Source organism: Euleptes europaea, chromosome 3, assembly GCF_029931775.1.
Source record: "Euleptes europaea isolate rEulEur1 chromosome 3, rEulEur1.hap1, whole genome shotgun sequence".
Taxonomy (NCBI): Eukaryota; Metazoa; Chordata; class Lepidosauria; order Squamata; family Sphaerodactylidae; genus Euleptes; species Euleptes europaea.
Window position 1 is genome coordinate 17,403,586 of NC_079314.1, and position 25,745 is coordinate 17,429,330.

The following is a 25,745-nucleotide window of genomic DNA, read 5'->3' on the forward strand; positions in this document are numbered from 1 at the left end:
AAAGAAAGAGCAAGTCTCCAGCACTCATGAGTCTAGCAAATGAGCTTGAACGGGGAACATGGGATTCCTTGCCGATAAAAAAAAGAAGCCATCTGGGTAAGGCTTCTCGATCAGTGCTCGGCACCATCGTTCCCCAACGGCTTAACTATTTCTCAAGAGACCCACATTCCTTTCTACTATACAAGTCCCGGGGGAGGAGGAAGAGGAAAGTATATTCGAAAGCTGCATTTATGTGAGGCACAATATGCTAATTTTCCTTGTTGGCATAATTTATCTCTCTTGCAGAATGCTGGATTTACTGGTGCCGAATTCTGCAGTCCTTGCAAATGGGCTGTTTTCTGGGATTCACTGAAGATTTACTCTTTTTTTCACGGGATATAAACTTTATGTCGAGCGTGAGTTACAGATGAGAAAGAACAGATGCATATGTTTAATTGTAAACTCTTTGGCGGAGGAGGAAATCTCAGAAAGGAATCAAGGAGTTGGTCCTTTCCAGCATAGCTGGGGGTGGGGGTGGTGTAGTGGTTAAGAGCGGTGGTTTGGAGCGGTGGACTCTGATCAGGAGAACCAGGTTTGATTCCCCACTCCTCCACATGGCGGAGGCTAATCTGGTGAATCGGGTTGGTTTCCCCCTCTCCTACACATGAAACCAGCTGGGTGACCTTGGGCTAGTCCCAGCTCTGTTAGAGCTCTCTCAGCCCCACCTACCTCACAGGGTGTCTGTTGTGGGGAGAGAGGAAGGGAAGGTGATTATAAGCTGGTTTGATTCTCCCTTAAGAAAGTCGGCTTATAAAAACCAACTACTCCTCCTCCTTATTTTTGGACACTGTTTTATCCTTGATGTTATGGTTGCCACCAACTTTCATATCTGCCCCTTTCTCATGTCCTTTTAATAGCTGAGCAGAAGACATTCACAAGTGAGAATGTTACTCCTCCACATCCAAAAAGCTTCGCTGGTTTCTGCCCATCAACTTAACTGCTAAATGCACAAAAGCTGGTCCGCCCTCATTTTTGGGGGTGACCTTTTGGTAACACACCTTAAGGCTGTACCCACAATTCTGCTTACCTTGATAGAGGTGTTGGTCTCCGAGCTGGGCTCCTCCAACTGTGCTGGCTTTGCACCGAATTTCAGCCATTTGTTTTCCGCATAGTTGTTCTCACTTCGCACCTTTGACCTGAAACAGCCACGTTATTGTAGGGGAGTGTTTACCAACCCGTGAGTCGCAAAGCCTCAGGAATTGGGTCGCAGGTAGGGTTGCCTGCTCTGGGCTGGGAAATACCTGGAGATTTTGGGGGCGGAGCCTGAGGAGGGTGGGGTTTGGGGACAGACTTCAATGCCATAGAGTTCAATTGCCAAAGTGGCCATTTTCTCCAGGTGAACTAGGTCAGTTATATTAGTGGGAGATCTCCAGCTAGTACCTGGAGGTTGGCAACCCTACAAAGAGCCCAAATCACCTCAGAAGTGGGTGCAAATGGCGCATTGTCTGCTTTTTACAAGAAGCATTGGAGAGAGTGGGATAAACACAGGGTGGCCTGGAGATCTCCCAGGATTGCAAGTGATCTCCAGACCCACCTGGAGAAAATGGCTGCTCCCCTTCCCCAACCCCACCCTCTCCAGGCTCCACCCCTCAAATCTCCAGGTATTTAGAATAGAATAGAATAGAATAGAATAGAATAGAATAGAATAGAAAGGGACCACCAGGTTCATCTAGTCCAACCCCCTGCACAATGCAGGAAATTCACAACTACCTCCCCCCTCACACTTCCAGTAACCCCTACTCCATGCCCCAAAGATGGGGGGGACCCTCCAGGATCCTTGGCCAATCTGGCCTGGAAGAAAATTGCTTCCTGACCCCAAATTGCTTCCTGACCACATCATTATTTCCCAACCAAGAGTTGGCAACACTAGATAAACGCAGCATTATTCAAGACCCTGGTGGGCCCTTCCAACTCTATGATTTTCTGATTCCATGAATAGCTATTGAAAGCTGATGCTATTGAAAGTAAGATACAAAGCTATTAGTTACTTTGCCCCACATTTTAGTTTACTTCCATCCATGAAAAGGCTTAAAAAATCTTAAGAAGGACAAGACGACTCAGGCATTAGGTGTGAATCTACAGGAGGAAAGGAAGAGTATGGAAGTGGTGGGAGGGTTTTAAATGGGAGTGGGGTGGGGTTGCCAACCCTGGGTTGGGAAATTCCTGGATATTTGGGGTGTAGTTTGGGAAGGGATCTCAGCAGGGATGTGATGCCTCCAAATAAAGTTGCCAACCTCCAGGCGGTGACTGAAGAGCTCCTGGGATTACAATTTCTCTCCAGGCAACAGAGATCCAGTTCGCCTGGAGAAAATGGCCGCTTTGGAAGGTGGACTCCATGGCATTATAAGCCATTAACGTCCATCCCCTCCCCCAAACCCACTTTTCTCAGCCTCAAGTATTTCTCAATCCGGAGCTCACAACCCTACCTCCAAAGCTGTCATTTTCTCCAGAACTCATCTCTGCAGCCTGGAGATCTGCTGTGATTCTGTGAGATCTCCAGGCCCCACCTGGAAGCTGGCAACCCAAGGAGAAAAAGGGAGCTGGCAATTCTGGCTAGAAGCAAAGCCAGGGGGAAGCTGGAGTTGTCTCATGGCCTTCAGGGCCCAGCGGTGCTCTGACTTCTTATTACTGCCTCTCATAATCTCAAAGCCACAGAGACACTCCCTCGTGATTTGAACTCGCTTCTCCACAGCGAATGGCACCTCCTTTCAGAAAAGCCGCCTTGCACTTTAGGTCACAGCAACAATAGCTGAAGACCCCAATTAGCTCCTTACAAAAAGTTTCGCCAGAAGCCTGGCAGTAGTTGAAGGAATGGGAGCTTTTGGAAGAAGCAAAATTGGCTAGTCCCTCTCTAGGGAGTCCCTCCCTCCTACTTGGTTAATACTCACCCGGCTCCTACTTTGGTCCCATCTCCTGCAAAGAAAACAAGACTGAAACAGAAGGACTTATGCAATCAAATGGCAAAAAGCCAACAGGGGGTAACATTAACAGTGCGCTAAATTAGCGTTGCCAGTCTCCAGGTTAGGGTTGCCAACCTCCAGGTACTAGCTGGAGATCTCCCACTATTGCAACTGATCTCCAGCCAATATATATCAGTTCAGCTGGAGAAAATGGCCGCTTGGGCAATTGGACTCTATGGCATTGAAGTCCCTCCCTTCTCCCAAACCCACCCTCCTCAGGCTCCGCCCCAAAAACCTCCCGCCGGTGGCGAAGAGGAACATGGCAACCCCACTCCAGGTGGTGGCTGGAGATGATCTGGAATTACAACTGGTCTCCAGATTACGCAGCTCAGTTCCCCTGGAGAAAATGGCTGCTTTGGAGGGTGGATACAATGGCATTATACCGAGGGTTGTCAACCTCCAGGTACTAGCTGGAGATCCCTTGCTATTACAACTGATTTTCAACTGATGGAGATCACTTCCCCTGAAGAAAATGGCTGCTTTGGCAATTGGACTCTATGGCATGGAAGCCCCTCCCTTCCCCAATCCCCGCCCTCCCCAGACTCTGCCCCAAAAATCTCCAGGTATTTCCCAACCTGGAGGTGGCAACCCTAATTATACCCCTCTGAGGTCTCTCCCCTCCACCAACCCCACCCTCCCCAGAAGAAGACGAGGAAGAGTTGGTTTTTATGCCCCGCTTTTCTCTGCCGAAAGGAATCTCACAGCAGCTTACAATAGCCTTCTCTTTCTCTCCCCACGATAGGCACTTTGTGAGGTAGGTGGGGCTGAGAGTGTTCTCAGAGAGCTGTGACTGGCCCAAGGTCACCCAGCAGGCTTCATGTGCAGGAGTGGGGAAACCAACCCGGTTCACCAGATTAGAGTCTGCCACTCATGTGGAGGAGCAGGGAACCAAACCCGGTTTTCCAGATTAGAGTCCACCACTCTTCACCACTACACCAGGCTCCAGACACAGCTCCCTGATGGCCGGTGGACCAGCCGACGCCAGTTAGGGGTCTACACAGGGGCTTACCTTTCAGGGCTTGAGCCTGCCGCTTATAGAGAAGGTAGCCCAGGAAGGACAGACTGCCAATGATGAGGAATCCTCCCAGGGCACCGAGAAGCTCAGTAAGGAAAAGGGGTAACACAGGGCTCTCTGGAAAGACAAAAGTTTAAAAAATTAGAATCAGGACCATAACTTCCCCATACACTGTTCTCTTCATTCCATTGTTCAGATGAAAAACCCAGGAGTCTGTACCTCCGTCCCATCTAGAACCCCCTTCCCCACTGCATAAAATGCAGATTTTATCAATGGGTTCTGTACAAGAATTCCATTTGCACAGGAAGAAAGGGAAGGGAATATCCCAGCTGCCATTTATCTCATTTACTTAAAAAAAAAAAAAGGACTGGGGCCTACTGGCCTTAAGGTAGCCAACCTCCAGGTATAGGGTTGGAGCTACTAGCTGGAAATCTCTTGCTGTTACAACCGATCTCCAGCCGACAGAGATCTTGACGTTGTTATTTCCTTGCTTTGTAACCCTTGTTGCTTAGCTTTATTTGGATATTAATTTCTTTGTAATATAGTTACAGCCTTGGCTGTTTTGCTGCCTGCTATCCATTGCCTATTGCCTCATTCAATTTTGCCTACTACTGTTTTATTTGCATCACCTGGAGAAAATGGCTGCTTTGCCCATTGGATTCTAAGGCATTGAAGTCCCTTCCTTCCCCAACCCTGCCCTCAAGCTCCGCCCCAAAAACCTCCCGCCAGTGGCAAAGAGGAACCTGGCAACCCTATCCAGGTAGGGCCTGGAGATCTCCCAGAATTACAACCGATTTCCAGACCGCAAAGACTCGTTCCTTTGGAGGAAATGACTGCTTTGTAGGGTAAACTACGGCATTATACCTTGCTGAGGTCCCTCCCCTCCCCAAATTGTCTCCTCCTCGGGCTCCACCCCCAAATGTCCGGGGATTTCCCAACCCAAAGTTGCAACCCGAACTGAGCTGCAAGCATAACAGAAAGTCATGTGACATCACAGCTGCATGACAGAAAGAGTAGGGTGGGGAGTAGGGTTGGCCATTGGCAAATGTAGGGTTGGCCAATGGCCATTGGCCATTGGCAAAAAAGGAGGACTGGGGACAGGAGGACACTATTGCACAACAATGCTATGTCCCTTCCTGGGAAACCCAGAAGTGGAATCACACCACTCTAGGTATCTCCAGAAACTCTATGATAATGTCTTTTTGCTGATGTGGATTTCCCCCCCCCCTCCCATCATCAGAGCACCGGCAGCCAATGTGGCTTGTGGCAGCCAATGTGGCATCTCTAGGCCAGGGAAGAGATGGCAAAGGAGAGTTTTTGTAGGGAGCGGGGACCTGTGCTAAAAAGGAATCTTTTCTATTGCCAAGTGATCTTGCCTCACTGTCCTGCAGGTGAGCAAGGAGTCAGGAGGAACGGAAGCCTCTCTCTCTCTTGCTTCCAAAAAAAGGAGTGGGGAATATGGCAGCAGCAGGGGCTCACAATCCAGCAGGTGGGGCTGCATGACCCACCAGAGGAACCCGACCCAAGGCACTGAAGACCACTGCAGTATAGCCATCGATCCTGCTATCCAGGGGAAAGGGCTATTTTCCTGGGTAGAAAATGCATTTCGAGTCCTCCGAAGCCGTAATATCTCTGCAGCGGAAGCACAACCTTGAGGGCAGACATATAGATTGCGCACATCAAATGGGGAACGAGGCACATTTATTCTGTAATAAACTAATTGTGCCAAAAGGCATTTAATTACAAGCCCCAGTCAAGGCTGTTTGTACTCTGCACCAAAAGAAACAAATAATGGGATCCAAGAGCTGCATCAAACGGTGTGCGCAGCAAAAAAAAAAAGCAGACCTGAAGAAAATATGCGCATTAAGTGCCTTTACGGATACTTATTTCCTGTCAGCCTGCTTCTGCTAAACACATGTAACATTCTCTCCAACTTCTGACCTCTGCAGTCTTGCTCTGTTTTTTTACACACACTGTCCGTTTGCATCAAACTTCTCTTAATACTCATATGGACCAGAAACGTGTGCGTTTTTTTAATGGGGGAAAAAATGGAGATGGGGAATCTTGGAATGTTCAGTTCTGCAAAGAATACCAGTGTTTCTGTTAGAAGGGGAAGGGGAAGAAGAAGAGGAAGAAGAGGAGGAGGAAGAAGAAGAAAAGGAGGAGGAGGAAGAAGAGTTGGTTTTTATATGCCAGCTTTCTCTACCTTTAAGGAAGAATCAAACCGACTTACAATCACCTTCCCTCCCCACAACAGTCATCCTGTGAGGTAGGTGGGCCTGAGAGAGTGTGACTTGCCCATGGTCACCCAGCTGGCTTCGTGTGGAGGAGTGGGGAAACAAATCCAGTTTTCCAGATTAGCCTCCGCCGCTCATGTGGAGGAGTGGGGGATCAAACTCGGTTCTCCAGATCAGAGTCCACTGCTCCACACCACCGCTCTTAACCATGCTGTTAGAACAATTAGAAGCTGCTAAAGACTTCCAGAGCTGTTTACAATCAAGGGGTAACACAGGGGAAGAGGGGATAGAGGGAATAGAGACCGACAGTTAAGATGATGAACGTCACTGTACCTGATTCGGGTACAGGTGGAGTTTGGGCCTCTCTCTCGATTGGCTCCTCCGTTATCCCTGGAAGGGAAGTCATCGAATAAAGACTGGATGCGAACCAAATGCTGACAGCATCAGACAAAGATTACGGCAGAAGACTGCCTTGTTCACTAAAGCCACCCTATACACTGGATCAAAATGCTAAACATCCCAGGAAACACAGAGATGGGCTGATTTCTGTTGCCTAAACTGTCTAGAGTCTTTTACCAGTATATTCCTTGAGACCATGTGATGACCCCAATTCACCTGAATCATTCAGGAGAAGAACTCTGCAGACTCTGCAACTGGCCAGAAGTCCAGGAGCCAAAGTCTGGTGAAGGAAACCTGGCCAAAGTCTGGTGAAGGAAGGTCAACTTACCTGGGCTGAGTCAACTCAGCCCAACTGGCAGTTGCAACAGACAAGTCAGGACACACTGGGGTTGCCAGCCTCCAGGTGGGACCTGGAGATCTCGTGGAATTACAACTGCTCTCCAGATAGGGTTGCCAACCTCCAGGTGGTGGCTGGAGATCTTCTAGAATTACAAATGATCTCCAGGCTACAGAGATCAGTTGCCCTGGAGAAAATGGCTGCTTTGGAAGGTGGACTCTATGGTATTATGCCTCATTGAAGTCCCTCCCGTCCCCAAACCCCGCCCTCCTCTGGCCCCACCTCCCAAATCTCCAGGTATTTCCCAACCCAGAGCTGGCAACTGTATCTCCAGACTGCAGTAGCATTGCCAACCTCCAGGTATTACCTGGAGATCTCATGCTATTGCAACTGATCTCCAGCTGGAGGGGCCTGGCAACCCTAGAGTGCAGAGATCACTTCCTCTGGAGAAAATGGATGTTTTGGAGGGTGGACTCAGTGGCATTATAGCCCTCTGAGGTCACTCCCCTCCCTATGCCCAGCTCTCCTTAGGCTCCACCTCCAGATCTCCAACCCAGGCACACACCCAGAACAGGCAGGGTGGGGCTCCAGACTAGGGTTGCCAACCTCCAGGTACTAGCTGGAGATCTCCCGCTATTACAACTGATCTCCAGGCGATACATTAGTTCCCCTGGAGAAAATGGCCGCTTTGGCAATTGGACTCTATGGCACTGAAGTCCCTCCCCTCCCCAAACACCACCCTCCTCAGTCTCCACACCAATAATCTCCAGGTATTTCCTAAGCCAGAGCTGTGGCAACCCTGCCACAGACTCAGTAATAGAGTAAGGCAACCAGGTGGAGCCAGTGACATCATCAAGCCCTACCTGGGAAGGGGAGCAACCCAGGAGGCCAGCTGCAGCTGAGACAGGGCTTCAGGACACTTCTGGTTGGGTGAAGGAGAACAACCCATGGGAGGAGACCCCACACACAAACTGGAGGCCAAGAGAGACCTGGCAACTTTAGCCATGCTAGGGTTGCCAACCGCCAGGGGGTGGCTGGAGATCTCTTACTATTATAACTGATCTCCAGGCAACAGAGATCAGTTCCCCTGGAGATAATGGCTGCTTTGGCAATTGGACTCTATGACATTGAAATCCCTCCCCTCTCCAAGCTCCGCCCTCCTCAGGCTCAACTCCCAAAATCTCCAGGTATTTCCCAACCTGGAGCTGCAACCCTAAGCGTGGCCTATTTAAGAAGGATCTGCAGCAGCCCAGGGAGAATGAAGTATCCCTGTTCAGTCAGTGTGGAGGAGCAAAGGGTACATAAAGGTAGAGGAACAAGATGGTGCGACCCTAGGGTTGCCAGCCTCCAGGTACTAGCTGGAGATCTCCGCTATTACAACTGACCTCCAGCCAATAGAGATCAGTCCCCCTGGAGAAAATGGCCTCCCCTCCCCAAACCCTGCCCTCCTCAGGCTCCACCCTAAAAACCTCCTGCCGGTGGTGAAGGGGGACCTGGCAATCCTATGCCACCCCCTCCCCTCTCTAGTCTGAGGCTTTACGGGTCCTCCATTGCACGGAAGGTCACAGCAGAGCAAGGGCAACACGTCCTTGACCTGGAGGAGCATCACAGCCAAGTTGCATGCCCTTTCCCTTCTTCTTCTTGGAAGACCATCATTGCCCCGGAAGACTAGTCTAGTCACAGGCATTGGCCAGAAACAGAGTAGTCTCAGGGAGCTTGGGTCCCCCACCTTCCACTAGAAAGAACAGTGAAGGCCAGTGTATTAGCTACAGTACCTGGTTCATGTATGGGTGGAGTTTGGGACATTATGTCCGTTGACTTCTTCTCTGGCTCTGGAAGGAAATGCATTGAATAAGGACTGGGTGGTAATCAAGTTCTAGCATCATCAGACAAAGGACAATGCAGAAGATGGTTTTGCTTACCAAAGCCACATTATACATGGAGACAACATCCCAATTTTCCCAGGAAAGACAATAGAAAGCACAGAGATCTCTTCCAACTTCTGTCGCTTGACTTATCTACAAACTTTTAACAATGTATTCCTTAAAATATGGTTGTCAGTCCCCGGCCAGGGGCTGGTGATCTCCTGGGTTGACAATTGAGCTGTAGGTGACAGATATCAGTTCACCTGGAGAAAATGGTGACTTCGGACAGGGGACTGTATGGCATTATACCTCATTGAAGTCCCCCCTCCCCAAACCCCACCCTCTTCAGGCTCCACACCCCAAATTGTCAATTGTTTTTCAACCTGAAACTGGCCTCCCTACTTGAAACGGTGCAGTGACCCAGTTCATCTGCAAACAAAGTCTAAGCCATTCCAGAGGACGATGCTTCAGCTTCTGCAACTGGCCAGAAGTCCAAGGGCCATGGAAGCTTGTACATCTCTCCTTGGTCCTTTATGCATGAGAAGTTTACCTTGGGGTTGACACTCCCTTGACCCACACTTTTCTGATCTGAATTCTCAAAATCCTATGCATGGTGGTTGTTTGTCCCGAAGGAAGTAAAGAAAATGTGGAATGGATTTTCCATTAAGGTCATTGGCCCAGATAGACTACTCTGGCACTGGATTGACAGCCCCCAGAGTACATCATCATTCCACTCTGAGGCTGTCATCCCAGTCCCAAAGCACGGATTCTGTTCCTCAGGGACCATTATTCCTCTCTGGTGGCTGTCAATCCAGTGTCAGAGTAGTCTATATGGGCCAAATGACCTTAATGGAAAATCCATTCCACATTTTCTTTGCAACTGTTTTTGTGTTGTAATGTATTTTGTGTTGTAATGTATAAAGTGGAGCCCATGTAAGTGCAGCTAAGTTGGTTCTTGATTATGCAAACGCTTGCTTCCTCCCTACCCCATGGCTCAGCTGGAGGAGGAGGGGAAAACCTGGGATGCCTTATGCACACAAATAGCTACAATTTGAACCAAGTGGATCTCAGATCAGACATTGGTCATTTATCTATGGGTACTCTCACTCACGTTCATCCCCGGTCTGTCTCGTTTGTTCCTTGGAGTTATGCATGAATTTTCCATCCTTTAGAGGTGACCTCGCTGCCAGCTGTCACAAATCCCGGGACTTCCCATTCCTCTATTAACCCGATTCTTCCATCTCTCCTGAGCTCAGCCTGGGTGAAATCCCCATGCATAAGGCAAAGTACGGGACAAGGAAGCTTGGGGGAGGGATGTTTCTCTCACAGAAAGCACTTCAGCAAATTACAAAGCAGCATGTCAAGGGGCAGGGATTCAAATGCTTCCTACTTCCTGGGAGTTCTTTCTGAGCAGAAGAAAGGATTTTAGAAATAAGGCTTGGGTTTTCTGTTTAAACTGTGCTGTGAAAGACCCCTTATTTGTTTTTCTTTCTTAAAATATTTATATCCCACCTTTTCTCATGGCTCAAGGCGGTCTACAAATCATTTGAGGATCACAAATCACTCGATTGAAAGGCAAGGTATAAACCTTTAAAGTTAAAATCATACTTAGCATAACAGTTAAGGAATTAAAATCACACTTTGTATACCTGATTCTCTGTGAAGAAGAGGAGTTGGTTTTTATACCCCGCTTTCCTCTACCTTTAAGGAATCTCAAAGCGGCTTACAATCACCTTCCCTTCCCCTCCCCACAACAGACACCTTGTGAGGTAGGTGGGGCTGAGAGAGTTCAGAGAGAACTGTGACTAGCCCAAAGTCACCCAGCAGGCTTCCTGTGAGATGCTCCTTACCTGTAGTGGTAACAATAAGCCCCATACCACCATCAGTAAAGTCACTTGCGCCAAGAGCATTGCGGGCGCTGACAGAGACGTTGTAGGGAGTGTTTGGGTGCAGTCCTGTCAGAGTGAACATGGGTGACTGCGGTGGGAAGACATCAACCTCCAGAAAGCTGGGGGTACCTGGCTGATGATACCTGGAGGAACACAAATGGGAAGGTGGAATTATTGGGAAGGAACATTCAAGGTCTGGTCCCTCACTTGCACAGATCTAATTAGCCAGGGGGAAAGTGTATGCTAAAAATCAAGAAGTCTCCAATTCAAATCTCTCCTAAGTTGTGAACCCACTATGGTCTTTAGGCAAGCTCCTTCCAATTTCTGTCCTGGTCTCAGTTCTCCATCTGCAATATGGGGATAATTACCGTATACTGACCTACCTGACAGGGTTTATGTAAGGGTTATAATTAGATGGGCACAGAGCTCTTTCAGCTCTTCATAGCACTGAACAGAAGTATATTTAGCATTACTGGTTGTCTCCAACTGATTTAGGGTTGCCAGGCGGCAAAACCAGAGTTTCTGGAGATTCCTAGAGCTACCCTCTATCACTTCCAAGTTGTCTCCAGAAGTGATGTAACAGTGCATGCAACACTGCTGGGGTTTGGAGCAGGGATGGAAATCCCCTGTCCTGACCAGGAGACTGGCGAGCCTAAACTGATTTTTCAAACTCTCCTGAAATACTTTTATCCATCCCAGATCCTGAGCATTTTTCATACTATAGATATGTTATCTTTTGGCTTCCTATCTTGGAGCAATGAGATCTCTAGCAAGGAATTCCCAGTGCTCCCACCAAACCAGTTTCCTCTAGCTCCATGGTCATGTCAGTTAATGGCCCAAGACCAGTTGACATTTGTACCATGGAGATTTATCTAATGACTCCCACCTCAGATGAAAGCTTTGCTTAAGTCCCCCATCAAAGCCAGGAGTCCACTCCAAAGCCAGCCAGTTGTGGCCAACAGCGACAACCTTTAGCCCTGTCGGGGGGTCAGGGCGGCCTGTGGAGGAAGAGAGGAATTGAATGTCAGTCGTATAACTAAATGGAATGGCGACTCTTCACCCCTCCAGTTCCGTGTCAGCTTATCCCTCAGCCCAGGTCCCGCGGGCGACTTACCGATGCTAAGCAGCTGGATGTCGAGCTTATCGGCGCCCATCACATTGCTGGCCGTGCAGGTGAAGAAGCCATAATCATGAGCTGAGCTCACATTGGCGATGGTTAAAATGCCGGTGTGCAAGGATGCTTTGTGTTCCGTGAGAACTGTGTACCTGGGCAAGAGTCACAAAAGAGGAAGTCAGAAAAAGATTTTGCTGGACAGACAGAATCCTGAAGGTTCTTTTTTTCCAGAATCTCATTTCAAGGTCCTCAGGTGTGTGGGTGGGTGTGTCCTGCCTTCTCGTAGAAAACTGCACGGTTCAAGAGATGAAGGTAGAAGAATGATTCACGGTCAGATTCAAAAGTCTACTTTTGGAGATGGATAGGAGAGAGCCAACTCGGGCCTACAAAGATGGCCACTTGATAGGGTTGCCAACCTCCAGGTACTAGCTGGAGATCTCCCGGTATTACAACTGATCTCCATCTGATAGCGATCACTTCCCCTGGAGAAAATGGCTGCTTTGGCAATTGGACTCTATGGCACTGAAGTCCCTCCCCTCCCCAAACCCCGCCCTCCTCAGGCTCCGCCCCAAAAAACCTCCTGCCGGTGGTGAAGACGGAAGTGGCACACCTACCTCTTGAGCCCCCTCACATTTTTATCCCCCACTGCTTCTAAGAAGGTCAGAGGTAAAAAGGGTTCCTTCACCCCTTTTTATCTTCACAGTGACCCCGTAATATACTTTATTACTTTTATTATAGTTATGGTCTTTGACCAGTAAAATGGATATTCACATATATAAAACATTCAAGTGTAGAAGAATACAATTTTCGATAGGGCAACACCAGAAGACTAATTAATGATAAAGTAAGACCGTTTTATCACTTGTATAATTCCACTTGTATAATGGAGTCTTTGAATAAATCTAAAAAAGCTAAAATAAAAATAAAATACAGTAAAAATATGTATATAAAATTTGAGATTTGAATTCATTTCACATGTTTTCCATTGTACTTGCGGCAAACTTTATATACAAAAGCACAAAACTTAGCAACATTACTTGTGGCCTATCCCATAATATAATTTACAGTGCAATCCTGAAGGGGGAATAGTTACGGCGGGCTCGGGGACAGCACATCCACACCGCCTCCTGAGCATCTTGGAGGCCCGGCGCAGAAGGGGGAAATGCATTTCCCCCTAAAATACCATCTAACAGCCCTATTGAGTTACACAAGGCTGCGCCTCCCTTTGTGCAGGCGCAAGTTCGCTCCTGCAAAAGGGGGCATTCCCGGGGCAAGAGGGCTTAGGAAGCTGACTAAAAGTCAGCCCCACCCCCAGGAATGCCCCCTTTGGCACTGGAGCAACCCCTTGTGCCGGAGAAATGCTCCCGGTGAGGCCCTGCTGCTCTCTGCACTGGTGTAACTAGCCCTGTGCTGGAATAAGTGCCAGTTTAGCTGGTGCAGGTGGTCACACCAGCTCCTAAAGGCATTTTGCCCCCCATCTTGAGGATTGCTGTGCCCAGCTGTGAGAGAGCGACTGGCACAAAGTCACCCATTGAACTTGATGGCTAAGCAGGCATTTGAATCCCAGAAGTGCAGCATTGGAGAACTGGCAGGCAGTGAAGGGATAAACACGCCCACCCAATCATTCTCCCTTATGAATACTAACAAAGCATTAGAAGGGAAACACAGGATCGGCAACCCCATCCTCAAAACGTATTACTCTGCCACAAAAAGCCCAAGAAGCAGCAAGCAGGACAAAAGGGTACTTTAAGGGTTAAAAGTGCCATCCACTCTAATTAAACATTACAAATTAAAAGCACATTATGAATGTGCAATTTAGTGTTCAAGCTTCTTTTCTGGTTGATACATCCTTCATCCAATTTATAGGTGACAGCTGACATTTAGTTATAATAAATGAGATGCATTCATTAGATGCATCTAAACCTAATTCTCATCTCACACCCCCATTCTGCCTTGCAAACGTGGTGATGTGAATTATATATAAGTCTCTCTGTCTCAGCCACAGTTGACCAAGGTTCAGATACGTGCTGAACTAGAGACCAAAAACTTATGGGCTTGGACCATAACCCAGAGTTTTTTGGAGGCTGCTGAGAAGAATTGAAGGGAGGTGTTTTTAGAGATGGGTCTTATTTAAGTTTTATGGTTTTATTGAACACATGAAGCTGCCTTATACTGAATCAGACCCTTGGTCCATCAAAGTCAGTCTTGTCTATTCAGACTGGCAGTGGCTCTCCAAGGTCTCAGGCAGAGTTCTTTCACATCACCTACTTGCCTTGTCCCTTTAACTGGAGATGCCAGGGATTGAACCTGGGACCTTCTGCATGCCAAGCAGATGCTCTACCACTGAGCCACAGCCCCTTCCCTTTTGTTCAATATCTCGGTCTAAAGAAAGAGAGAGGGACCATAACCCAAATGAAATCTGAAAAAAATATAATAGCTGGACCCTCAATTTTTTTTTGCTTTGGTTTCCCTAAAATAAAACCAAAATTTGACATTTCAAACCATATCAAAAATTAAGTGGATGCACTTCTCCTGCAGTTGTCAACTGGGAGGGAGCTGGGGCAGATGGGTGAAGCATCCCAGGGGCTCAGACTCTCTGCTCACATATATCTTGAGATGAGGACTTTCACCTGGGGTTCTGAAGATCGAGGGCAACCCCTTTCTTTGCCCAACTGAATTCCACCGGGGGAACACCTTGGGCGTGGCACAGGAGAGTGGCGGTGCTTATCCCATCTGCCGTAGCCCCCACTTTTCTCATTCCAGGGCTCTTCGTGATCTCTGGTGGAACTGGGAGAAGTGAAATAGGAAGGTTAAAACAGATCGAAAGAGTCAGCACCGTCAGAACTTCTAAGGCTTTCTTGCCAGCATAACTAGGAAGCAGACTAACCAACGAGCGTGGCAAATTTTCGGGAGAGCTGCCGGAAATTCAGCTCCACGTTCAGAAATGATGAAATGATGAAACCATGGCAGGATTCTCAGATTTCAACAGAGAGATGAGGTACAGCCTGACCTTAACCTGGGGTCCCATGTCTAAGCTTCTAACGTGACTGAAAGATGCTTTGCACAGAGTTAGGAGAGTTCCCCAGAGAAAAGAGCTTCACAGTTGCACAGCAGTTGCACAGCAGAAGCTGCAGCCTTTTGTAGGGTTCTTGTAGGTTATCCGAGCTGTGTAACAGTGGTCTTCAGTGTTACTCCTCTGAAGATGCCTACCACAGCTGCTGGCAAAACGTCAGGAAAGAAAATACCAAGACCACGGTTACACAGCCCGGATAACCTACAAGAACCAATGAACTCTGACCGTGAAAGCCTTCGACAACCTTTTGTAGGGGTTTTTCAGCTAACGTGACGGGAGCCCCATCCAAGGACATCAAGAAATACCCCTGCCAGATGGTGGGTGATCATGGAGGTGGGCTTTAGAATGCATCTGTTGGTTGAGGATCTATCAAGCGGTACTCGAGCAAGGCACTTACATTGCACAACCAATAGGGCACTGCTCCGCGCTGCTGGGGAAATGCCGTTGTCTACCTGGCATTCGTAGAGTCCGGCGTGAGATCGCTTTGCCTCCTGGACACGCAGCCGCCCCACCAGCCCTTCGGACAGCAGCTCAATGCCCATCTCTTCCAGGCTACGGTCCAACTCGCCCTGTGCAAGGTGCAGAGATTGGAAGAGGTCAGAACCCGTAAAAGCAGGGAGTGGTTAGTGTCAGGTTGAGGTTGGAGGAGACCCAAGTTCAGAAACCCTCTCTGCTATCACCCCACTCTGGTGATGGCTGCCAACTTGGAAGGCTTTAAGAGGAGAGTAGACACGTTCATGGAGGAGAGGGCTATCCATGGCTACTAGTAAAAATGAAGAAGAGTTGGTTTTTATATGCCGACTATCTCTACCACTTAAGGAAGAATCAAACCGGCTTACAATCACCTTCCCTTCCCCTCCCCACAACAGACACCCTGTGAGGTAGGTGGGGCTGAGAGAGCTCTACAAGAACTGTGACTAGCCCAAGGTCACCCAGCTGGCTTCGTGTCTAGGAGTGGGGAAACCAATCCAGTTCACCAGATTAGCCTCCATCACTCATGTGGAGGAGTGGGGAATCAAACCCGGTTCTCCAGATCAGAGTCCACCACTCCAAACCTCCGCTCTTAACCATTACACCATGCTGGTTCTCGTGGATACTAGTCATGATGAATACTAGTCATGATGCACACCTATGCTCTCCAGGATCAGAGGAGCATGCCTATTGTGCTGTGGAACACAGGCAGGACAATGCTGCTGCAGTCGTCTTGTTTGTGGGCTTCCTAGAGGCACTTGATTGGCCACTGTGGGAACAGACTGCTGGACTTGATGGGCCTTGGTTTGATTCAGCATGGCTTTTTTTATGTTTTTATGTTCTTAGGAACCTCCTGGGTGACCTTGGGCCAGTCAATGTCTCAGTAGAACCTACTTAATAGTGTTTTTCGTGAGGATACAATAGAGAACTGGAGAATCATGTACATCACTGTGAGCTCCTTGAAGAAAGGGTGGGAGTAAAATATAATAACAATAAACAAATAAAGATCAAAGGCAGAGCTTCACATAGTTGGAAGTGAAGGACTTTGCGCTGTCTCTTAGTCTCAGACTTCAGAGCGGGACCATAGAGAGTCAGAGAGATAGATAGGTCAGGACCCTGAACATCCTTCCTTTCTACTGCTCTGATGCTATCCCTTTGATGTGTAGATTGCTCCTCTCAGGGAATCTTCCTTCCTTCCAGCTGACACCTTCTCTCCCCACTCTTCTCCATCTTGGCACCATGAGGGCAGAAGGTTCGGCGGCTGCCTTAGTTTCTTCTCCTTTACGGTTCATAGTTTTGAAATGATAAGCCCGGTTATCGGAAGAAATAATAACAAACAAAAATAAAATGCTGAATATGAGAGCGAATACCCGCAATATCAAACAAAAGAGGTCCAGATCAAAGCATGATATGATGAAGAGACAAGAGCGGCACACAGTTACTTCTGATTACTCTGTAGGGTTGCCGGGTGGCTTGGAATAGTGGGCAATTGCCCACCAATCCATTGGCCGGCTCACAGCACGGATCACACCCACGCTGCCATGAGCAACTTCATCCCGTCACTTCCAGTTTACTTCCAGAAGCGCCGCAGCATGATGGGATAATTTACCACTCAAATGGGGGTTTGAGTGGTAAATCGTCCCATTGCACTATGACAATTCCAGAAGTAAACTGGAAGTGATGGATTGCTTTGCTCGCGGCTGCACACGTGCGATCCCCGCCCCAAAAATCTCTCACCGGAGGAGAGGGGGGACCTAGCAACCCTGTTACTCCGCCATCTTAACCCGAAGTCCATCCTAGCTAGTTAAACTGGATTAGAATCCTGTCTCTTCTCTATCCTGTCTAGAATGGAGTACCTTACAATAAAGGACTCATATTAGTTTTGCAAAGATAAAAAGGCTCTGTGTGTAACTTTGTATCTTAGGAGCACACACAAGCCAGATAGACTCTGCTGTGTTATGTGCTTGAGCACCCTGCTAACCTAAAATTCCTTCACACAGGGCCCACAAATAGGGTTGCCAGCCTCCAGGTACTGAAATCAAAACACGAGCTACTGCCTAATTTAGGGATTAGCTATGAAGAAGAACCAGAACTTATGACAAAAACTGAAACAAATTCAGAAAGTGAACAACATTGGTGTATTCCACATCAAGTGTGTAAACAACTATTACTACAACAAGTGTATAAACAATTTGTTAACTAATACATTGAAATAATTCTAATAGAACATAGTAAAGTCCACAGATGCCAAGAGTAAAGTAAATAGGTTTCCAGTAGTTGGTCCTATTTCGCGCCAGCTTTTTCAATTCCGGCAGTGAAAAAGCTGGAGCGAAATAGGACCAACTACCGGAAACCTATTTACTTTACTCTTGGCATCCGTGGACTTTACTATGTTCTATTAAAATTATTTCAATTTATTAGTTAACAAGTTGTTTATACACTTGTAGTAATAAGTTGTTTACACACTTGATGTGGAATACACCAATGTTGTTCACTTTCTGAATACGTTTCAGTTTTTGTCATAAGTGCTGGTTCTTCTTTATAGCCTCCAGGTACTAGCTGGAGATCTCCCGCTATTACAACTGATCTCCAGCCAATAGAGATCAGTTCCCCTGGAGAAAATGGCTGCTTCGGCCATTGGACTCCATGGCCTTGAAGACCCTCCCCTATCCCTGCCCTTCTCAGGCTCCGCCCCCAAAATATCCCACCAGTGGCAAAGAGGGACCTGGCAACCCTGCTCGCAAATCTTGGAGAGGGAAGCAGGGCAGCACTTTTCCCTCCAGCCACTAGAGGCCAGCAAAGAACACATGTTAGGCCACCATTGACAAGGTGGCATGGAAGTCCAGGAGATGAACAGCCAAGGGAATGCTGTAGGAATGCTGAAGGAAGCACTCATAGTCCAACTCCAAAAGGACCCAGACATTGCTAAGGAATGAACCAGGGATCTTATGTTCACCAGATGCTTGAAGCGGTATCGGCCCACTACCTCACTTCAGAGGTCAAGATGAGAATGGATTGATGAACAGTGTATTTCACATGTCCTACTTCCCTGAGCCAAAGGACATATCAGGGGTAGGGTTGCCAGGTCCCCCTTCACTACTAGTGGGAGGTTTTTGGGGCGGAGCCTGAGGAGGGCGAGGTTTGGGGAGAGGAGGGACTGCAATGCCATAGAGTCCAATTGCTAAAGCTGCCATTTTCTCCAGGGGAACTGATCTCTATCGGCTGGAGATCAGTTGTAATAGCAGGAGATCTCCAGCTACCACCTGGAAGTTGGCAACCCTAATTAGGGGGGAGATGTTTATTTTATTTTACTGTTTTAAATAGTTATATTCTGCCTTATCTCCTTAGACCCAAGGTGTTAAAGTGACAACAAGGAAGGGCTGTGGCTCAGTGGAAGAGCCTCTGCTTTACACTCAGAAGGTCCCAGTTCGATCCCCGGCATCTCTAGCTAAAAGGAACAGGTGGTACATGATGTGAAAAGACCTGAGACGCTGGAGAGCCACTGCCACTCTGAGTGGATAATACTGACCCTGAAGGACCCATGGTCCAATTCAGTATAAAGCAGCTTCATGTGTTCATGCATTCAAGTTGCAAATACATAAAACAATATGACAATCCATCAACAAGATTAAAAACAACAAGCCGGGTAAAAAACACAGCCATATCAACTAACCAGTTTCCCTTCCACCACACACCCTCTGACATAAGAACATAAGAAAGGCCATGCTGGATCAGACCAAGGTCCATCAAGGCCAGCAGTCTGTTCACACAGTGGCCAGCCAGGTACCTCTAGGAAGCCACAAACAAGACAACTGCAGCAGCATTGTCCTGCCTGTGTTCCACAGCACCTAATATAACAGGCATGCTCCTCTGATCCTGGAGAGAATAGGTATGCATCATGACTACCTATTCTCTCCAGGATCAGAGGAGCATGCCTGTTACATTAGGTGCATTGGAACATAAAAGCATTTTGCACGCCTTCCTGGGTGAAGAAAGTGAAGGCACCCTCTGTGCGCACTCTGGAAAGCCATTCCAAAGGGCCGATCCTATTATAGAAAAAGCCCATGACTTGACTATTGAGAGACAGACTATCTTAAGAGAGTGCACGACAGGCTCTGCTTCCTGAACAGAGATTTTGGAGAGGGGAAAATGAGGAACTGAGGCAAATAGTGGTACAAGGCAGGAAGTCCTAGAAAGTCTAGACAAACTGCAAACTAACAAGTCACAGGGACCAGACGGTATTCATCCTAGAGTTCTTCAGGAACTCAAATGGGAAATTGCTGAACTTCTAACAAAGACATGTAATATGTCCCTTCGATCAGCCTCTGTACCAGAGGACTGGAGAATGGCCAATGTGACACCCATTTATAAAAAAGGTTCCAGGGGGGACCCTGAAAATTACAGGCCAGTTAGCTTAACGTCTGTTCAGGGTAAATTAGTGGAAAGCATTATTAAAGATAGAATTGTCAAGCATATAGAAGGGCAAGGTCTGCTGGGCAAAACCCAACATGGCTTCTGTAAGGGTAGGTCCTGTCTCACTAACCTATTAGAGATTTTTGAAAGTGTCAATAAGCATGTGGACAGGAATGAGCCTGTGGATATTGTGTATTTGGATTTCCAAAAAGCTTTTGACAAACTCCCCCACCAAAGACTGCTAAGCAAACTTCATAGTCACGGGATAAGAGGACAAGTCCTCTTATGGACTGAGAACTGGCTGAAAAATAGGAAGCAGAGAGTAGGAATCAATGGTCAGTTCTCCCAATGGCGGGATGTGAGCAGTGGGGTGCCTCAGGGATCTGTGTTGGGACCAGTGCTTTTCAACCTGTTCATCAATGACCTGGAGTTGGGGTTAAACACTAAAGTAGCCAAGTTTGTAGATGATACCAAATTATTTAGGGTGGTTAAAACAAAATCGGACTGTGAAGAGCTCCAGAAGGATATCTGCATACTGGAAGAATGGGCATTAAAATGGCAAATGAGATTCAATGTGAGTAAGTGTAAAGTGATGCATATTGGGACAAAAATCCCAACTTCACATATACACTGATGGGATCTGTGCTGGCAGCGACAGGCCAAGAAAGGGATCTTGGGGTGATAGTGGATAGCTCAATGAAGATGTCAACCCAGTGTGCGGCTGCAGTAAAAAAGGCAAATTCCATGCTGGCCATAATTAGACGAGGAATAGAGAATAAAACTGCTGATATCATACTGCCCTTGTACAAATCTATGGTGAGACCACACTTGGAATTCTATGTACAGTTCTGGTCACCACACCTAAAAAAAGATATTACAGAGCTTGAGAAGGTGCAGAAAAGAGCAACCAAAATGATTAGGGGACTAGAGCAATTGTCCTATGGGGAGCGGTTAAGACGTTTAGGGCTGTTTAGCTTGGAAAGAAGGCGGCTGAGGGGAGACATGATAGAGGTCTATAAAATTATGCATGGTTTGGAGAGAGTGGACAGGGAGAAGTTTTTCTCCCTCTCCCATAATACTAGAACACGGGGTCATCTGCTAAAGCTGGAGGGGGAGAGATTCAAAACAGATAAAAGGAAGTATTTTTTCACACACCGCATAGTTAAATTGTGGAACTCCCTGCCCCAGGATGTAGTGATGGCTGCCAGCTTGGAGGGCTTTAAGAGGGGAGTGGACATATTCATGGAGGAGAGGGGTATTCATGGCTGTTAGTTAGAATGGATACTAGTCATGCTGCATACCTATTCTCTCTAGTATCAGAGGAGCATGCCTATTATTTTGGGTGCGGTGGAACACAGGCAGGATGGTGCTGCTGCACTCGTCTTGTTAGTGGCTTCCTAGAGGCACCTGGTTGGCCACTGTGTGAACAGACTGCTGGACTTGATGGGCCTTGGTCTGATCCAGCAGGGCCTTTCTTATGTTCTTATGTTCCTTAGGAAGAAATTCCTGGCCTCTTGAAGCTTTTTCTTGTTTCACCCATTCATTTTCAACTCTGCATTTGCGGTCTTTCACTGGCTGTCCCTCAAATGCTTTCTCTTCAGCCAAACCCAAGCAGATGGGATATGTCCAGTGCCTAGTAGCCACCAAGAATCGTCTAGCCTGGTACCCTTTAAAGGGGTGTCTCTAGCACAATCTGAGTTCAATCCCGATGGAAGTCGGTTTCAGGTAGCCAACTCAAGGTTGACTCAGCCTTCCATCCTTCCGAGGTCGGTAAAATGAGCATCCAGCTTGATGGGGATAAAGTGTAGAAGACTGGGGAAGCCAATGGCAGAACACCTTGTAAACACAGCCTAGTAAACGTTGTGATATTTGCCGCCAGGGTCAGTAATGGCCCTGTGCTGGCACAAGGGACTACCTTTACCTACCTTTACCTCTAGCACTTAGTAATACAACCGCTTTGAGGAAAGGTTCTCTCTTCCCTTTGCGCTGCTACCTCTCATCAGCTGAACAGGGAAAAGGTTGAGGGTTTTTATGTAAAGGAAAAGGTGCAGGAAGATAATTGTTGAGACAGAGATATTGCAGAGCTTGAGAAGGTGCAGAAAAGAGCAACCAAAATGATCAGGGGGCTAGAGCGACTGCCCTATGAGGAGCCGTTCAAATGCTTAGGGCTGTTTAGCCTGGAAAGAAGGCAGTTAAGGGGAGACATGATAGAGGTCTATAAAATTATGCGTGGTATGGAGAGAGTCAACAGGGAGAAGCTTTTCTCCCTCTCATAATACTAGAAGGCAGGGTCATCTGCTGAAGCTGGAGGGTGAGAGATTCAAAACAGATAAAAGGAAGTATTTCTTCACACGGCACATAGTTAAATTGTGGAACTCCCTGCCCCAGGATGTGGTGATGGCTGCCAACTTGGAAGGCGTTAAGAGGGGAATGGACATGTTCATGGAGGAGAGGACTACCCATGGCTACTAATCAAAACAGATACTGGTTGGCCACTGTGTGAATAGACTGCTGGACTTGATGGACCGTGGTCTGATCCAGCATGGCCTTTCTTATGTCCTTATGTACTTTTTTTTTGTCCTGCTTCAGAGCTTCCAGTATACAAACACATACACACACAAACACAGCCTTTTTAAAGTTTGGCTCAGAGTCTTACCAGCCATCTCCACTTGAACATGCCCACAGGGGCAGGGTTGGCATCAGCTTGACACACAATCTCAGCTGTGCCCCCCAGGTCCACAGTGGTCGGGTCTCCGATGCCGCGGATGGTTGGTGCATCTATTTGGGAGAGAAGGTTTGCATCACACCAGCACAGTGCTAGGAATGTTATGGGGAAGGGGAAGACCCGAATTCGACATCAGCCCCGACAGCACAGAGGATTTTTAATATAGACCAGCCTAGAGGGATTAAGGATTGTAGCATTGCGAAAAACCTAAGGCAGAATATGTTATGCTGTAGTAGGCTAGGGTTGAGAAGGATAGGTCAAGTCTGAAGAGGAGAAGACTGAGAGGTGATATGGTAACCATCTTCAAGTACTTGAAGGGCTGTCATAGAGAGGAGGGTGCCGAGTTGTTTTCTCTTGCACCAGAAGGTCGGACCAGAACCAATGGGTTGAAATTAAATCAAAAGAGTTTCTGTCTAGACCAGGGGTCCTCAAACTACGGCCCGAGGGCCGGATCCGGCCCCCGGAGGGCTTTTGTCCGGCCCGGGGACCGAGAAAGCCAGTCCCCCCTTGCCCCCCTCCCCAGAGCTTTTCTGGGCTTCCTGGCCGCATGCGCCCAGCCGGAAGCCTCCCTCCCGCCCCAGTTGCCCCCTTCCCTGCTCCCTCTCCAGCCCAAAACCCCCTTTCCTGGTGGGAGGAAGAGGGCGAAGGGGGCGACTGGGCGGCGTGAAGCGGCAAGACGCCTTGTGCGCCGCCCAGTCGCCCTCTTCCTCCCACCCTCCCCGGCCCAAAACCCCCTTTCCTGGGCACATGAGGCATCTTGCTGCCTCGCGCGTGCCCAGTCGCCCCCTCCCCCCTCTCCCTCCCAGCCTCCCCAACCCAAAACCCCCTTTCCTGGGCGCATGAGGCATCTTGCTGCCTCGGCGGCGCCCAGTCGCCCCCTTCCCCCTCTCCCTCCCAGCCTCCCGTGGCCCTGGCGTTCCTGTTTTGGCCGCAGTCGAGCAGCGTTCTCACGGCTCGGGGCTCTCTCTCCTCCCGGGGATATCCTTGTGGCCTGGAGGTAATTGTAGGGGCCCCTTGGGGGGGTGGGCATATCTCCAGGGAGAAGAAGAAAAAGACTTGTGGCCATTCATGCACAGGAGGTTTTGCCTTGGATTTGCCGCTCTCCAGATGCACATTTTCCCCATCCGAATTCTCAGAACTCAAAAGTAAGCTCCCCCCACCCCCGGGCAGAGTTTGGAGAATTCGGATGGGGAAAATGTTCATCTGGAGAGCAGCAAATCCAAGGCAAAACCTCCAGTGCATAAATGGCCTTGGTTTTTACATGCCGACTTTCTGTACCACTAAAGGGAGACTCAAATTGCCTTACAATCCCCTTCCCATACTTTCCCACAACAGACGCCCTGTGAGGCAGGTGGGGCTGAGAGAGCTCTAACAGAGCTGTAACTTGCCCAAGGTCAGCCAGCTGGCTTCGCGTGTAGAGGTGGGGAAACCAACCAGGTTCACCAGATTAGCCTCCGCTTCTCACGTGGAGGAGTGGGGAATCAAACCCAGTTCTCCAGATCAGAGTCCCCGCTCCAAAACGCCACTCTAAACCACTACAGGGGGAAGGTCCGGGCTTGCGAGGAGGATGCTTTTCCGGAGAGCCCCCTCGGCCGCCACCTCCTCCCCCGCACACGTGGGGAATTTGTTCATATTTTTTTCAAACTATAGTCCGGCCCCCAACAGTGTTTGAGGGACAGTGAACCGGCCCCCTGTTTAAAAAGTTTGAGGACCCCTGGTCTAGACATTAGGAAAAAGTTTCTAACAGAGCGGTTTCCTCAGCGGGACAGGCTTCCTCGGGAGGTGGTGAGCTCTCCTCCCCTGGAGGTTTTTAAGCAGAAGCTTAATGGCCATCTGTCAGCAATGCTGATTCTATGACCTTAGCCAGATTGTGAGAGGGAGGGCATCTTGGCCATCATCTGGGCATGGAGTAGGGGTCACTGGGGGAAGGGAGATAGTTGTGAATTTCCTGCATTGTGCAGGGAGTTGGACTAGATGGCCCTGGTGGTCCCTTCCAACTCTATGATTCTATGACTCTAAGCCTCTCACTTCTCTGGCCCATATAGACAAAAGAGTTGGACTCACACTGGACATCCAACAAGATGGTCGTCTCGCTGTACCCTTCGGCGTTCTCACAGCGGACAGAGTACTGGCCAGAGTCTGCACGTATGACATTCGAGATCTCCAGAGATCCACCGTCCCGCAAGTGGTATCGTGGGGAACCCTCTAGAGCAGACAGAGAAAACATGATTGAACATGGGGTTCGTGACAGCAGGCATCACAGCCGACGAGTCCTCAGAACAGGCCATCAGTGGATCTGGGAGACAGGCTATGGTCATTTATGCATGGGTCCTTTCACTCACATTCACCCCTGATCTATCTTGGTTGTTCCTTGGAGTTATGCATGAGTTTTCCCTCAATTAGAGATGACCTCATGGCCAGCCCTCACAAATCCTGGGTCTTCCCATTCCACTGTTAACCCAATTCTTCCACCTCCCCTAAGCTCAGCCTCTGTGAAATCCCCTTGCATAAGGCAAAGTATGGGTCACATAAGCTTGGTTTCTCTCTCAGCCAATTACAAAGCAGTGGGTAAAGAGGAAGGGATTCAAATACTTCTTGCTTCCTGAGAGTTCTTTCTGGGCAGAGGAATGGACTTTCAAAACGAGGCTTGGGTCCACCACCACCACCGCAATTTCCTTTTAGGGTGCTCAGTTTTGTTTTTGTCTTTTGGCTGGGCACTTGGATTTTCGCAGGGGGTGGGACTTCTCTCTCTAAGAAAGAACTACAGCCAATCACAAAGTGGCCTTTCAAGGGGCAGGCTTCTTGTTTTGAGCTTGGAGACTGCTGGTGCATAGCTTTGTGAGAAGAAAGTAGGGGTCCAGCGAGCAACAAACCTCAGTTAAAACTCCCATGCATAAATGACCTAGGTCCCCAGGTGGCATAACTATCCCAAAGCCTTTGTGTGGGTTGGTTTGCACACCAATGGACAAAAGTGAAATATTTCTTCCCCCTCAACTCCAGGACTCTCCCTGTGTCAAATTTCAGACTGGAAGCTCATGGGGGCAGGGACCTCTCTTTTAGTGGTTACTCAGTCAATGGCCAAGGACCGTGCTAGCGCTATTACATGAAGTTGCCTTATACTGAGTCAGACCCTTGGTACATCAAAGTCAGTATTGTCTACTCAGCCTGGCAGTGGCTCTCCAGGGTCTCAGGCTGAGGTCTTTCACAT

At 48.4% G+C, this 25,745-nt stretch overlaps 1 protein-coding gene across 1 annotated transcript in view; it reads right to left on the reverse strand.

Annotated features, from left to right (window-relative positions):
* Positions 1-25,745, reverse strand: part of NPHS1 (NPHS1 adhesion molecule, nephrin) — a 62,850-nt gene that overhangs the window by 2,683 nt on the left and 34,422 nt on the right. Inside the window, exons 16-25 of the mRNA XM_056846408.1 lie at positions 24,602-24,742; positions 22,469-22,590; positions 15,326-15,497; positions 14,486-14,642; positions 11,856-12,007; positions 11,628-11,739; positions 10,703-10,884; positions 4,009-4,131; positions 2,928-2,952; positions 1,067-1,175 (exon numbers count right to left, since the gene is read on the reverse strand). Coding sequence (XP_056702386.1) covers positions 1,067-1,175; positions 2,928-2,952; positions 4,009-4,131; positions 10,703-10,884; positions 11,628-11,739; positions 11,856-12,007; positions 14,486-14,642; positions 15,326-15,497; positions 22,469-22,590; positions 24,602-24,742 — 1,295 coding nt within the window. The remainder of the gene's footprint in view (positions 1-1,066; positions 1,176-2,927; positions 2,953-4,008; positions 4,132-10,702; positions 10,885-11,627; positions 11,740-11,855; positions 12,008-14,485; positions 14,643-15,325; positions 15,498-22,468; positions 22,591-24,601; positions 24,743-25,745) is intronic.